Genomic DNA, 15,344 nt, shown 5'->3' with positions numbered 1-15,344 from the left:
CTGTTGCATTTCAAGGCAAGGAGAAAAAAACTTTGGCAAAGCCTGTGAGCAAAATGCCCCCCTTCCTCCCTGTTTTGGCTCCTGCAGAGTTGTAGGCTGGACTTTGTAGTTATTAATAACATTTTTGGAATGCGTGAGTCTGTCAGGACCGAATGTAATGTTTATACAGTTTTTTGGCTGGAACTCTGAAGAAGACGGGAAGGAGAGCCTACAAAGAGGTAAAACAAAGGGGGGATTTTTTGTGTTCTGTCTCTAAATGCCGAAGACTTTAAAAAATACATTTCACATGATGCCTCTTTGCTTTTCCGATTCTTGATGTGCTTTGAGATCCAGATAGAAGCCTTTTTTCTTCTCTAATTTGCTCTGGATTGTGGTACTTTAGGACGACGAACAAAGTACGTGGGGGGTACTTTGATGCCGGATGCTTGGAAAAGCCTAGCAGGGAAGAAAGGGCCACAGCAGAAAGGAAACAAGGAAGTTGCTGAGGTCAGCTATGGACCTATAGGAAAGCCAAGCAAGGGTTGCATGCAACCACAGAGATGAGAAACTGCAGAGATGAGAAACGGAAATCCGCTGCTTTTGTGAGATTAAAAACAAAACACAAAACAAAACTTAAATCACCTATTGGACTCCCTTGCAGAATGGTTTATGGAAAAACCTGAGGACAGAAAGTATCTTATTGACAAGAGATAAAGCAGTGAGTCAGGATTTAAACCTGTTCTGCTTTGGTTGCAGTCTTGAATGGTGACAATTTATTTTTGAGGGTTTGCATCAGAAAGCTAGCATGTCAGGGAGAATCTGGTTTCCTCACTGATAAGCTATGCTGAGATGTCTACGCACATGGACCCCCTCCCCTGTTGGTAGAAAAGGAGCATTCCACTACGTGAAATCTTACGTACAGTTGGAAGTGGTACAGGCTGTGATGCTGGTTTTCTTTCTCATCTGCTGTTTATGAATAATGAGCGCCAGTCTAAATGCCACACAGAGTTCTGTGTAACAACCTCCCAGGCTCTAATCAAAAGCAGCTGCAGTTAAGGGTTCAGAAAGAGCAGTTGGACAGGGGGTTGCTTAAACCTCCTCCCAGTGGCCGTCTTTCCTCTCCAAACCATGTTCCAACGACTTTCCGCCTCCTCCAAAATCTCTGAAATCATAAATGCATTTTGCGGTGATGAAAATATGGGAAGAACTTCCTTCTTGTTAAACCACTGAAGTCAACGTTACAAAGGGCGGCCGGGTGAACAAACCCTGGCAAAGGGTGAAACTTTGAAAAAGGTCGCCGAACCAAAGCCCTTGGGCAGGGGCTATATTCGTGCTAGAAGGAGAAGTGCGTGCGTGCGTGTTTTGTTCTGTTTTGTCTCCAAAGGCAACGAGGAAGTTGCAAGACGAATACCAGGCATTCCTGAAAACCAAAATAAATGCAGCTAGAAAGTCATTGGGAAGTAAAGTGAGGATCGGATGCTAAGATGGGAGGTGGCGGGGTGGGGGACAGGATTGTAGCTTGGAGGCAAAAACCTTGCCATTTCCTTTCACCATCTTCTCCATTCCCATCCCCTGCATGAAGTTGTTTAGATGGCAGAGTCCCCTGAATATGGAGGTGTATGCAGGGCCAGATTGAGGGGGGGGCAGGGGGTGTAGTCTGCCCCGGCGCCACCAGGGAGGGGGCACTGGGAGCAGCTGCCAGCTGCCGGGAGCGCAGGCGGCAGCACGGGCAGCCTCCCAGCCCCCCATGCTGCCTTTTGCCTGCCCTGCAGGACAGGGGGTGGCTGGCTTGCTGCGCACCCCCTGTCCTGCAGGGCAAGCAAAAGGCAGCATGGGGGGCTGGGAGGCTGCCCACGCCATTCGCCTCCCCACAGGACAGGGGCGGCCGCCAGTGCACTGTGCAGGCAGCACAGAAGTGACATCATCACGTAGAGCTGGGAGCGCGCGTGCTATGCACGCACAACAGGTTGGACTAGGGTTGCCCTGGGCACTTGCAACCCTAGATCTGGCCCTGGGTGTATGATATGTGTTGTTCCAAACTTTATTTTGGTGTGTAGAGCTTTTCAACTTTCCACAATATTTGGGTTTGGATTTGTGAATAAAGAACTAGGAACGGCGAATAAGGAACTGGGAACAAACTTCAGCTCCATGTCCTCTGCTCTCTCTTTCTGTAAGGAACAAGTGGGCTGACTTGGTTTTTGCTTGTCTCCTCGCCAAACTATCTGTAACTCCTCGAGAGATGGGCATCAGTACCAGATTTTGCCTAGGGGGCCAGAAACCCTTGGGCTGACCCTACATTCAGAATGTCCCAGGGCTGCCAGATGAAGGACAGCAGATCCAATCCCCTGCCCGGGATTCTGGAGACACTGACGGCCCCAGTGGTCCGATTTTGAGCAAAACAGCTTCATAGGAGCTTTGGAATAGAAATGATAATAGAAGCTCAGCCTCAATCCAGGTGTAGAGAGGAGTTATCCATGGACCTTTTCCCAACAATGGGATAAGGATATGGCTGCATTCAGATGTTGCCATGATACATTGTGGGTTGTGTATCCAATTGTCTGTCTAGTGCAAATAAACAACTACCAATCCTCGCTGTGTTGGTTTGGGCCAACTAATAAATCCTGGAGCCACTGTGGTGTAGCGGTTGGAGTATGGACCTAGGAGCTGGGAGACCCAAGTTCAAATCACCAGGTTAGAAATGGAGGAGAATAGAATGATGTAAGTAGCTTTGGGTCTCCACTGAGGAGAAAGGTGGGGTATAAACCAGTTATTTTTTAAAAAATCATAGTATGTCATGATTGCTGAACGCATCCTCTGCCTTTCATTAACACCAACAGAATCTGCACAATCACAACCTACACAGAAGAAAAAAATCAGAATGTTTCAAAACGAAGGATGGGTTTGAACTAAAACCCTGTGATAAGATGGCCACAAAAAAGCTGTGATCTTCAGAGAATCCTGCGTGTTAAGACTGGAGGGAAACGTCTATTTGACATTTTTGTTTACTGCTGCAAATTGTAAATTTGCTGTACGACTTTTAGCCACCAGTTGAAGGGCAAAAAAGTTAAACAAGAGGATTCCCGTTTTGTAAACGACAGAAGGGCTTAGAGCATCTGGGGGCAGAGGGGGAATTGAAACCCTGGACCCCAGCAGGATATTGTATGGCACTGGGAAGCGAGTGATGCTATTCCTCCTTCATGCAACAGGAGGGGTGAATCCTTGAACAAGATAGAGAAATGAACACGAGTGTTTCAGGTGGTTTTCACACACATTGGATAATGCACTTTAGTGATCATTTTCAAGTGGGTTTTTTCTGTTTCACAGATGAATCCAGTTCCAAACAGTGCATTATCCAACATGTGTGAAAGCAGCCTCAGGGCCAAGCTACAAGTGATGAATGACACTTGAGGCAAGTGGATCGAGTGGAGCACAAGCGAACAGGGAGAAATACACTTGCCGTTCAAGTGTCATTCGTCACTTGTAGCTTGGCCCTCAGATACTTGCAGTTCCAATGGTGTCTTGATTTATTTTCATGTCTAGTGGGGAAGGACAAAATGGCCCTCATGCCAGTGTGAGGAAGGATGGGATAAAAATGTACTAAATAGATACAGAGAAGTCCTACGTCAAGAGTATTGAAATGTTCTCGTCTTGAATTTATGGTGCATTATGATGCATCAACTAGAAAAGAAGCCTTTTTCTGTGGACATAAACCTAGTCATAAGAGGACTGGGTAGAAAACACCACATTACATTATTTCCTGTCCGCTATATAGGGCGCCCAGAGATAAATTTTTGGCTGGTATTCTATCTGCCATAAACACATATTCAGAACCCGAGAAGATCATGTTTCTATTATCAGAAAAATGATAATTACGTATCTTACAGAGTCTCTCAGTTTGCCCTTGTGGCCAAGAAGTCTTCCATCTTCTGGTAGGACTACTCTATTTTATTTTTTAAACTGTTTTAAATTAATTTTACCACTAGCTTTTAAAGTTTTTATCAGCTATTGTACTGTATGGTTCTGTAAACTTGCATTCTCGAAGGCTAATACACAAGCTTTCTATAACAGCCCACTTGTAACGGCCAAAGGCTAAATACAATAAAAATACTGATTCTCAGGGCTTTTTTTCTGGGAAAAGAGGTGGTGGAACTCAGTGGGTTGCCCTCAGAGAAAATGGTCACATGGCTGGTGGCCCCGCCCCCTGATCTCCAGACAGAGGGGAGTTGTGGCACGGAGGGCAATCTCAACTCCCCTCTGTCTGGAGATCAGGGGGCGGGGCCACCAGCCATGTGACCATTTTCAAGAGGTTCCGGAACTCCGTTCCACCGCGTTCCAGCTGGAAAAAAGCCCTGCTGATTCTGATAAAAATGTACTAAAAAGATAAAGAGCAGTCCTCTGTCAAGAGTATTAAAGCGTTCATGTCCTGAATTTATGGTAGCATTGTATGCATCAGCAAGACAGGAAGCCCTTTCCAATGGGCATAAACCTAGCAATAAGTGGACTGGGTAGAAAATATTCCTATTACCATGATAGAGAGCAGGTTTCACAGCTCTGGTTACCTCCCAATGCAAGTAAAAATGTGCAGGCAAGATGACCTTCCAGAAGACACGGAATAAAGCTCCAAACCAGGATTCTAGGCCTGCTAACGACCTATCCTTGCTGATCTGACTCCAAGTATTAGAGTCAGCTCAGTTACGATGATTTCACCCGCCCTGGGGAATCTGAGATCAGGATTTCTCTAGGACGTTGCTGGGGCATTATGACATGCCTGACTAGCGATGAGAGGTTCTTTCCATTTTAGAAATGTAATCATCTCTTTCCGTAAGATACATCATCACAACCGCAGAACCACTATCAGAGTAGAATTTTTCATTAGTGCTGAAGGACATGTCCCCGTGGTGATGCGTATGGAGTGGGCCTAAATGTTCCAAATCACAATCTTTACAAGAGCACAAGATACGCTTCTTCGTCCTTTGGCCTCAGGTTTCTGAATTCCTGTATTTACATTAGCTTTATTCAGGTGGCCAGGGAACACACAGAAAAGGAATCAAGAGCGTGCCTGTTATGATCTTCACTTTCTTTAGGGTGGATTTTGCTTTAATCTTTCCCTTCACACCCTCTGGGTAGTTAGCTGCCACCAGGAATATTAAATTCCAATATATTTTATTTAAGTTTTCCCTTTGGTAACGTGTTTATGCGTCAGGCTCCTTCGTGCTTCTATGTGGCCCTGAGGATAGGAATGGGAGATAACAATGACTGCTACTCCGGGATATAACAAAACTTAATAAAAGTTTATTTTTTAAGAAGCGTATTGGTTACATAAAAGTAGTTCTTAGTTCTTCTAGTTGCTTCATCCAAACTCATTCACACAGATCTCTTGTAAGGCTTCAGACACAGTTAGCCTCTTTCTCTAGGCTCTGTATTTCTCTCACAGAGAACTCCTCAGACAGCACACAGCTAGCCTGCTTTCTTTTCACTCTCAATCCTCTCTCTCAGGCGCACACACAGTTTGCCTGCTTCAAATAGAGTGAATATATAGTCTCCCAGACACACTCAGTTCAGGCTTCCACTCAGGCTGCCTTTCCCTCACAAATACATGCACACCCTCAGGCTGCACACGGCTCGCCTCTCTGGCCCTGACTGAACCTTTTTCTCTCCCTCAGTAACTGAAAACTGCCTTCACTCCGCCCACTCTCTGTCATCAACCAATCATATCACTCACTCATCTCTCTCTTTCACCCCCCACTCTTCACCTATCTCACCAAACATTTAAAGACACATGCACCCATTTCTTGAAATCATTACAGTGCCCCTTGCCAATTTCCAGGGGCAATACCCAAATACCTGCTATGACAAATACCTGCTTCTCCTCTTCCCCCTCCTCTTTCCAGGGGCAGTACCCGAATACCTGCTATGACAAGAACCCGCTTCTTCCTCTTGCCATCCTCAATCCATTACAGAGCCAGTTTGGTGTGACATCCAGTTTGGTGTAGTGGTTAAGAGCGTGGGACTCTAATCTGGATAACTGGGTTTGATTCCCCACTCTTCCACTTGAAACCAGCTGGGTGACCTTGGGCTAGTCACAGCTCTCTCAGAGCCCTCTCAGCCCCACCCACCTTACAGGGTGATTGTTGTAAGGATAATAACAACTGTAAACTGCTCTGAGTGGGCGGTAAGTTATCTTGAAGGGTGGTATATAAATTGAATGTTATTATCATTATTCTTATTATTCCAGGCACTTTCCTTTGAGTGATCAATTCTGTCCTTTTGACACAAAAGTGATAGAAGTCCATACGTGCAATATCTGAGTCCAGTAGCACCTTCAAAACCAACAAGATCTCCAGGCTGTAAGCTTTCAAAAACCAAGCTCCCTTCATCAGATACAAGCAGAAATGGGGAAGCTTGAGCCCTTATATCTTAGTCAGAAAGTGGGAGGGGTGTTGCAAAGAAGGGAAAATATGTTATTTTGTGGTTACTGAAAGTGTTAGAGAGTAAGCAATTATCCTTCTCTTGTCTATGGTGCTGGTTCATTCATTCGAAGAATGAGTTCTTGTTGAGTAAAGTCTACATAGTACTGAATGCAGCAGCAATTTTTAAAAAACAAAATGTGTCCATCTGAGACTAGATTCTGGCTGTTGAAAGAATTCTGTTAATCAAACATGTACTACCAGGGGTCATTTCGTAGAAAAAGAGCTGGAGGAACTCATTAGCATAACACATTAGCATATGCCACGCCCCTTGACATCACTGAAAGTGTGTCATTAGCATAACTGATTTGCATATGCCACACCCCCTGACATCATCTATCCTGGCTGTTTTGGACCCAATCCTGGCCATTCAGGGCCGAAATGGGACCCAAAATGGCAAAAAGGGGCTGAAAATGGCTGAAAGGAGGCCCAAAATGGTCAGGATCGGGCTGCTGCTGAGTGGGAGAGTGATCCACTGCCCATCAGAGGCCCGATCTGGGCCATTTCAGCCCCAATCCAGGCCAAAACAGGCCCAAAATGGCTGAGTCAGGTGAGCGGGGCCACCTGTCACGTGACCTCTTTGGGGAACTACTGGAACTGTGTCCCCTCGAAATGAGCCCTGTGTACTACCAATACTGCAATTTTGTTTTAATGACTGCATTGTATCACTGAAAGACGCCAACTGACCATATACTAAAGCTGAGGAGATTGATGAAGCATTTAAAAGGCAGGAAAGAAAGTGGCACATATCCTTTGCATGCACAGCCCTGAGAACAATGTTGCAAAAGTGAGCATGTAACCCTCATTTATCCATCTTCTTTTCTTTTTGCATCTAAAGGGGACAAAATAATGGAGCTCCTTATCTGCTTAGTAGCCACTTCCCTGTTTGTGGAGGCCCAAAGCTGCCCAGACGTCTGCGTCTGTGTGGCCAGGAGGAGCTATGGCCGTCACATAGCAGATTGCTCTTACAAAGATCTCCACGCAGTTCCTGCCGGCCTACCCTCCAATGCGACAACCCTGACACTGTCCGTCAATCGCATCACCTCCCTACAGGAAGACTCCTTTGCGGACGTTGCCAGTTTGCAGGGCCTGTGGCTGTCCTACAATGAGATCAGCACCATTGGGAAGGGCACCTTTGGCTCCTTGGCTGCGTTGAAGAACCTGGATCTCAGCCACAACCAGATTGCGGATTTCCCCTGGCAGGATCTCCGAAACCTCATAGCTTTGGAGCTGCTGAAGTTGAGCAATAACTGGTTGGAGAAAGTTCCCCGGGAGGCCTTCTATGCATTAAAGCACCTGAGGTCTCTCTGGCTGAATGACAATAGGTTTACTGTTCTCTCCGAGGGAACTTTTGACTCAACACCTTTGCTGTCCCTGCTGCAGATCAACAACAACCCTTTTAACTGCTCCTGCAAGGTCTGGTGGTTGAAACAGTGGCTCGAGAGTTCTTCAGTTTCCACCCCAGAGAAGGAGTCCATCACGTGTGCCACTCCTAAAAACTTGAAAGGTCTTGCTCTCGGGAGGAGTCTGGGTCTGGACTGTATGGTTCCATCTGTGCAGCTGACTTACCATTCCAGCCTGGACAACTCCGTCCTGCATGACGGACTCAATCTTCTGTTGCACTGCAGCGCTGTGGGTAAGCCGCAGCCGGAGATCAGATGGAAAATCCAGACGTCCGGTCAAACGGTAGCGATTAATGGACCAAACGTAGAAGAAGAGGGGGACAACTTGATTGCGGATGCAAGATTCAAGGAGAGCCCAGGGCGTTTTCTAGTTTTCAAGAACGGCTCCATGGCTATCTCTAAGTTCACCAAAGCCGATGAAGGCATCTACACCTGCCAGGCTGTGAATGACGCTGGGTCTCGGGAGGTCTCGGTCCAAGTGGCTTTGGGGAGCTCAGAAAACCCAGCGGATGATCTCCTCCAGAACAACATCCAAGCCAGCAAGCCCAGATCCAAATCCTGTGACATGGAAGAGCTTTCCAAGTCTGAAGAAAAGGTTGTCTACATTTACCTTACACCGGTGGCATCAAAGACCACCACTGGCAGAGGAATTCTTTGGAAGTCGTGGCTATGGGGCAGCTTCTTTATAGTTTTCTTGCTTGCTTTGTATACTTAAAGCTCCCGTAATCCTGCATGATTTGTAAAAGCATAGTCCTGGACTATGGAAATACAAAATGGAGACATGCTTTTCAAAATTGCACTGATCGGATCAGGGGTTTTCATCAGTTACCAGCTATGCTTTGAACTTTATAACCTATACATTCTCAAACGTATTTGCCAATAGGCATCTGTACCAAAATTCCATACTCTGAGACTCTGAATTCTGTCTTTAGAATGCATTCTTGTTCTCACTGCAAAGCGAACAAAACAACTTAGGTTTTTTAAAAAAATCTTTGGCAGGGCAAATTAGTGTTGCAGATAGAACAGCATACTTGCCGGCCTCACCCTGGCTCAAGCCAGTACAGGAGATGGCATTCTTAGTGGAGGTACCAAGGTTATGGAAATCCCTTGCCAAGAAGGCCCACAATGTTTCTTTTATACTGCTCTTCAAAAATGTAGTTAAAAACAATTTATTTCCAGACAGCCTTTGAATCCAGTTGTTTCCCATCATTTCCAGGAGCTGGACCGCTGGATGTTTATGATCTCTTTGTTTATTGCATTGTTTATCGAGTTGCAGATTTTTATCATTCTGTTGGTATTCTTAGCTGCTTTGTGACAGAAGCTCTAGAAATAATAATAAAGAGATTACATGGGTATGAGAGACAGCAAACAATAAAAAAAATCGTTGCAGAATTCTTGGCTTCCAAAAGTTGGCTTTTAAGAAAAAACAAGCCACAATATGGATTGCGTTGTCATAGAAATGATTTTCAGTATAATAGTTGATGGATTTCATTGTGATTCTTTGTTTTACCATGAAGTGATATACATTTTTATAATAAAAAAAAACATGAAAGGATTTCTGATCTTCAGCGGCATTGGTAATATAAATCTATGCTTATTGGCCTGTTGTGACCTGACTGGTTCTGTCCCAAACCCCAAAAAACAAACATTATTTTGGGAGGAATGGTGACAAATTTGAAATAGAGAATATATGCATCTTGAATCTTTTGAGCTGTGTTGCAGAAAAGAAGAATTGGTAAGGAAGAGAGCTTAAAACCGGGCATAGCGACGTCAACCTCTGTGGGTAAGTTGGGAACAGATGCTGTCCGCTTAGAGGTCTTCAGATAATTACATCTGCTTGCACGTGAGTCTCTATAGACAAAAAGCAGGAATTCTTATTTCAGGTGTAAAGACCAGAGAGATTTATTTCTCCCACAGTAATTAATAGTATGAGAAGCTGTCTCTAGCAAGTTATTCAGAGGGTTCTGCGCTGCACTTTTAGTATGCCTTGGGATGCCTGTTCTCCACAATCAAACTGTTATGTCTCAGCATCTGTAATATGTGGAATTAAAAGGGGATACGCCTGTTGGTAGACACCCTGCTTTTACAATCACTTGGTGGTGGCGCATACCCTCAAGTAATAGCTGACTTATGGTGGGGATTTCATGGCAAGGGACTAATAGTTGTAGTTTTCCATTGCCTGCCTCTATAACTCTAGTCTTTATCCAATCACTTTTAACCAAAGCCAACCTTGCTTAGCTTCTGAGATCTGATGAGATCAGGCTCACCTGGGCTATCCAGGTCAGGATTTACAATCACTTACCTCTTAGATTTTCCCATCCACGCAAGGGGTGGAGTCTCTTCTGTTAAGATAATGAATCTGTTTCTCACCCCTGTTACTAATGTTGGTGGAGTTGCATCTTGTATGTTCGTTTTGTAGTTTGATTAGCACTATTAGCACACAACACCGGGAATACTGGCTAGCAATAGAAATGGCTCTGATTTACAAGAGGGTGATAGCACCAATTTCAAAAATGAAATAAAAAAGGTGACCACAGCCAGCAGTTTGGCGGTTGACAACTAGGAACTGTGCTATCCAATGCAGGCCAAAACGTGTCGTGTCCTGTCTCAAGCAACTAAGTTTCTGGTCCTTTATTCTGCACTGGGGAAGAGACGACCACAGAGCTAAGAGTAGTGGCCATTAGTATAAGTTTGCATTTGTTCAGCTGATACACTACAAGCCAGGGAGAGAGAGCACATTTCGAGAAGTGTGAGTCTCTGATGCATGTCTGTTTGCAGCCCAAGCAGAGCTTCCAAAGTTCTATAAAAAAAAATTAGAGCCTTTGTCTGTGAAGTTTGTGTCTATCAGCTAGAAGACCTGTCAAAAGATCAAATCTCAGTTGCCGAACCTGGACCCATGTGAACAGTTCAAATGCAAGCTGGGGCGGGAACAGTCATGAATAATTTGTAAGCCAAACTTTCCCTACACCCAGATTGGGCAACATCACAAGCCATTTGGATTCAGGCTAATTTGTTCTGCCACAGAAAGGTAAATTGCTCGTCGTCTGCCAGGTGTTGGTTGAGTCACAGTTCTGTCTGTCAGCAAATGTCAATGATACATCATATTCATAAACATGGAATTTGGCCATAATTGCAGCTTCAAGCAGCCGCCACACATCAGTTTCTGGTGTGTCTGGACTAAAAGACAGTGAGGAATGAGGGCATTCCCCTCCTATTCTATTCCTTAATTGTTAAGTTCTCGTGTGTTCTGCGCCCTTGTGACAGAACCCTTAGATTCTATATAGCTCAAGAGCGCCACCTACAGCATCTGGGTTCTCAGACCCCTGGGGCTTACGTGAGAATAATGCTTTATCCTCTTCTTTTTTGACAAAGGTTTGGGCCAGATTCCCTCTTTGTCATGTTAGTGCAGGGCCATCCTGTAATAATTCTTTGATTGGTGGAAATAGTCTCTGACATCAGAGATGCAGCTTTGTTTGGGATTGGTTAGGTTTGCTAATCAATCTCACTGAGGAGGCTGGCTTAGGTCAGACTCCATTGCTCATAAATATCTGGGAGTTCTGGGCTTTTTTTGGTCCCCATTTTTGGAACTTTTGGCGACCTCCCCCAAGACCAGTGGGCCAGGGGTTAAGAACTCCTTCATCTTATAGAATCATAGAGTTGGAAGTGATCTCCAAGGTCATCTAGTCCAACCCCCTGTACAATGCAGGAAATTCACAACTATGTCCACCACCCACCTCAGTCACCCCTGCTCCATATCCAGAAAGTGACAAAAACCCTCTAGAATCTCTAGCCAAACTGGCCTGGAGAAAATTGCTTCCTGACCCCAAAGTGGCGATCGGCATTACCTTGGGTGTGTAAGAAGGGGCCACAACTAAGCACTGATGTAACCCTTCCTGCAAGGAGAGCCACTTCCCCCCACCCTTGGTACAGCAAAGAACTCTGTCCATGCTCTGAGGAATCTGCTACAACTTAAGTAAGGTGTACTTAGCTGAGTTATCTCAACATTAGTTTTATTTGAGAGACTGTATACTGTGTGTGATAGTGTTTTCCCCTGTATATTGTCCTTCTTTCTCCCCCTTCTGACTCCTTTCCCCTTTTTTCTATATTGAACCTTCTTTCTATAAAGGTATTTTTGGCTTCCTTGGTACAATACATTTCTCTGTGATATTTATCTGAATCTCTTCCCTATGTGCCAGACCTCTTGGGCACTACCTAGTTTGCTATAAGGCATTTTCCAGGATTTCCATCCTGTTACTTTGCTGTTTTGCTAGGACTGAGCTGGAAGGTACCTTCACGGTGGGTCAGTCTAGATGTTCTCAGGAGGATCCTGAGAGGTGGTAAGTGATTACCAGGGTTTCCAGGGAAACCTTGGTCTGAGGTTGTTCCCAGCAAGGAAAGCCACTTTCACCCCCTTCGTAACTGTAACACCCATGCACCTCATTTATTCTAGAGCCAGTTGGTGTAGTGGTTAGGGTTGGAGGCTAGGTTGTTGGAAAGACAGGTTCAAATCAGCCATGAATATCACTAGGTGACCATGGGCCAATCATTCTCTCTCAGCCTACTCTCTCACACAGGGCACAGGAATGGAGAACTGTGCATGCTATCCTGAGTTCCATCGAATAAAGATAGGATGAAAGTGCAATGAAGAGATAGTTGATCTAGGAGAATTTGTATACTACTGAAACTGGAGACTTTCGTTTATTTGCATCTTCTTTTCTCCAAACCTCCCGCAGAGAGATGCTGCCAGGGAGAATAGACCCTTGCCAAGCTTGTAGCCCTTTACAGACAGCATTACCAGAAGGAAACAATGAAGTTATATTTATTATTTCTTTTTTACTGGAGAGTTCGACTCTCTGCATTCTACAGTTATTCTACCTTCGCTGGCCTCCAAAGCTTACCTGGCCAGTTTTCTCCTAGGAAACGTCAAGAAATAGGGAGCAAAGAGAAGTATTTTCCAGTCTACCTGGGAAGAGGAAGTGATGGTACCAGTACAGAAGCAGAATCTGTGCACTAGGCAAGTTATGCAAAGCAAAGAAACTGCCAAATTGCATTTCAAATATTTCTCAGGCAGAAGGGACAACAGTGACAATAGCCCAAAGGCACACTCTGGCATTCCCAAGAAGTACCGGTAGACAGAAGCGCTTGACAGCTTGGAGAGCAAAACGTCTTTTTAAAAATTCTTTCATTGAGACTTTTCACCCTCCTGTCCACCGTAATTCACTTTTTAAGCCCTTTTGAAATGGAGTTTGTCATGATCATTACACAAGCATCCCAGATCTGCCTTTGGGAGCAGCACAAGAGCTTTAAAAAAAAAAGACTCAAAGAATTTCCCAAGGCAAAGTCTGGTGGGCGCAAGCTAAGCATGCACACAGCTTACAATTCTTCGTAACATCCAATACACACACACACACACACACACACACACACACACAGAACCAAAACCCAGCAAATGCTTGGGGGGCTAGAAACTTTGGGATTCCTAATAGCAGTAAAAGAAAAAGGCACATTCTGGAGAAGCTTGGAGGGAGGAGGGGTAGAAACGGTGTCTTTGGATCCACGTAGCTTGTCTTCAGTTTCATGCTGTTTCCATATTATCAGACTGTCTTGTGCCCTGGAAACAGCAGGCTGTATACTCAGGGCAACCAGATTGTAGCCTTGCGGTAAGGCTACAAGAGGGGCCTACAGAGAAATAGGGCACGGAAGGGGGAAGAGTGGGTACAAAGGGATCAGGATGTAACACAGGGTCCCTTCCCCATAGTGGTCCATTGTTGCCCCCAAAGCTGGGGCGTTTCTACTATCAAGGCTTCCCCAGGCTGATTTGCATCCCGTTGGCTGCGGCGTTCGCCAGAAACCCCTTCCGGTAAGGCAGAAGTGAAGGGTTGTGGAGGAGAGTGTAGGCCAGGCACCATCGGGCACGATTCTGCTTCTGCTGGGATGTTTTTGATGCCAGCTGCTTGGTCTTCATCAGCATCACCCCTGCAGAGGAGGAGCACAACCAAACCTTGTTTTTTTAAAAAAAAGATACACGGAAGCAATGCAGCGTGCGCCCAGTCGGCACTAGGGCTGGATGTGACAGACATCACTTGCTGGGCTTTTGCTGTAAAACACAACAGTGTCGGCTCCAATCGGATTGAAGAGCTTGCTGCTCTTGGCCTTAATCCCAGCCCTACAAAGGAAAGCTAGTAGGCTAGGAATAAGGAAGGAGGCGGGGCCCTACTTTGTGCGAACACATGAGCATGCAGCAACAACAACTGCGCTTATATACTGCTCTTCTAGACAGATTAGTGCCTCACCCAGAGCAGTGAACACGTTAGTGTTATTACTATCCCCACAATACAGCTGGGGAACTGGGGCTGAGAGGAGCGGCTTACCCATGGCCACCTGCTGAGCTCATGGCAGTAGTGGGAGTCGAACCAGCAGAATGCTGATTCACAGCCCAACCACTCACTATGCTATAATAACTGTGCTTATATACCGCTCTTCTAGACAGATTAATGCCTCACCCAGAGCAGTGAACAAGTTAGTGTTATTACTATCCCCACAATACAGCTGGGGAACTGGGGCTGAGAGGAGCAGCTTACCCAAGGCCACCTGCTGAGCTCATGGCAGGAGTGGGAGTCGAACCAGCAGAATGCTGATTCACAACCCAACCACTCACTATGCTATAATAACTGTGCTTATATACCGCTCTTCTAGACAGATTAATGCCTCACCCAGAGCGGTGAACAAGTTAGTGTTATTACTATCCCCACAATACATCTGGGGAGCTGGAGCTGAGAGGAGGAGCTTACCCAAGCCCACCTGCTGAGCTCATGGCAGTAGTGGGATTCAAACCAGTAGAGGCAGATTCACAGCCAAACCACTTAACCGCTGTGCTACAGCAGCTAAGAGAACATCTGGGCATGCAATAGACCTCTTTTAGCTCTGGCACCAGTGCATCAAACATAAAACTAACGGTGTTTAAATGCACACCTATTTTATAAATTCATCTTCCCCACCCTCAATAGTTAGAAGCCCCAGAAACATTTCGAAGCAAGGACGGGAAGCCAAGTCCTTCCCCTACGCCATCTTGCACGAGGGTCTGAATCAAGAATGGAAAAAGTGGGTATTGTATATAAAAAGGGGAAATTTGCTTGATGGCTGGTCACCGGTGACAGAATGAGGAGAGAGAGAGCAAGAGAGCAGTTGCTGTTTCTAAGAACACGTTGGCACAGTCCACCCTCTCTCACTTTCAGGAACAGTTGCTTTGGCAGCTTTTTCACATTTGCCCGTGGTTAGTCTGAGAAGAGGACGGAGCACTCACCTTCTTCTATATCGCCGGGATGGAGTCCCTTCGGCCCCTGGGGGCTGTGTGATTGGAGGAGTAATAAGCAGAAGGCTTTCATAGCAGGGTGCGATTGGCTGACCTCAATTTTCAAGTAGTAACAATAAGTGCGGTAGCCTGGAAGAAAAGACAGGAGGCAGAGAGGGCCCCATGCTAGAGAGAATGCAACAG

At 45.6% G+C, this 15,344-nt stretch overlaps 2 protein-coding genes across 4 annotated transcripts in view; one reads left to right on the top strand and one right to left on the bottom strand.

Annotated features, from left to right (window-relative positions):
• Positions 1–137: 137 nt before the first annotated feature.
• Positions 138–9,404, top strand: LOC129345527 (immunoglobulin superfamily containing leucine-rich repeat protein-like). 3 transcript variants are annotated; one of them, XM_055002724.1, is made up of 3 exons: positions 185–218; positions 6,215–6,326; positions 7,285–9,404. In XM_055002724.1, exon 3 carries the CDS (start codon positions 7,296–7,298, stop codon positions 8,562–8,564), a length of 1,269 nt encoding a protein of 422 aa, XP_054858699.1. In that variant the 5' UTR covers positions 185–218; positions 6,215–6,326; positions 7,285–7,295; the 3' UTR covers positions 8,565–9,404. The 3 variants fall into 3 exon arrangements, with proteins under 3 accessions (XP_054858698.1, XP_054858699.1, XP_054858700.1); XM_055002723.1 differs by lacking the exon at positions 6,215–6,326 and having other exon boundaries at positions 138–218; XM_055002725.1 differs by lacking the exons at positions 185–218; positions 6,215–6,326 and adding an exon at positions 2,649–2,697.
• Positions 9,405–12,573: 3,169 nt separating this feature from the next.
• Positions 12,574–15,344, bottom strand: part of STRA6 (signaling receptor and transporter of retinol STRA6) — a 47,485-nt gene continuing 44,714 nt past the window's right edge. The window contains exons 17-18 of the mRNA XM_055002666.1: positions 15,153–15,290; positions 12,574–13,825 (exon numbers count right to left, since the gene is read on the bottom strand). Coding sequence (XP_054858641.1) covers positions 13,647–13,825; positions 15,153–15,290 — 317 coding nt within the window. The 3' untranslated portion in view covers positions 12,574–13,646. The remainder of the gene's footprint in view (positions 13,826–15,152; positions 15,291–15,344) is intronic.

Source organism: Eublepharis macularius, chromosome 18 (genome assembly GCF_028583425.1).
Source record: "Eublepharis macularius isolate TG4126 chromosome 18, MPM_Emac_v1.0, whole genome shotgun sequence".
Lineage (NCBI taxonomy): Eukaryota > Metazoa > Chordata > Lepidosauria > Squamata > Eublepharidae > Eublepharis > Eublepharis macularius.
Note: the sequence above shows the minus strand (reverse complement) of the source record. Positions and strands in the feature narration are given on the sequence as shown.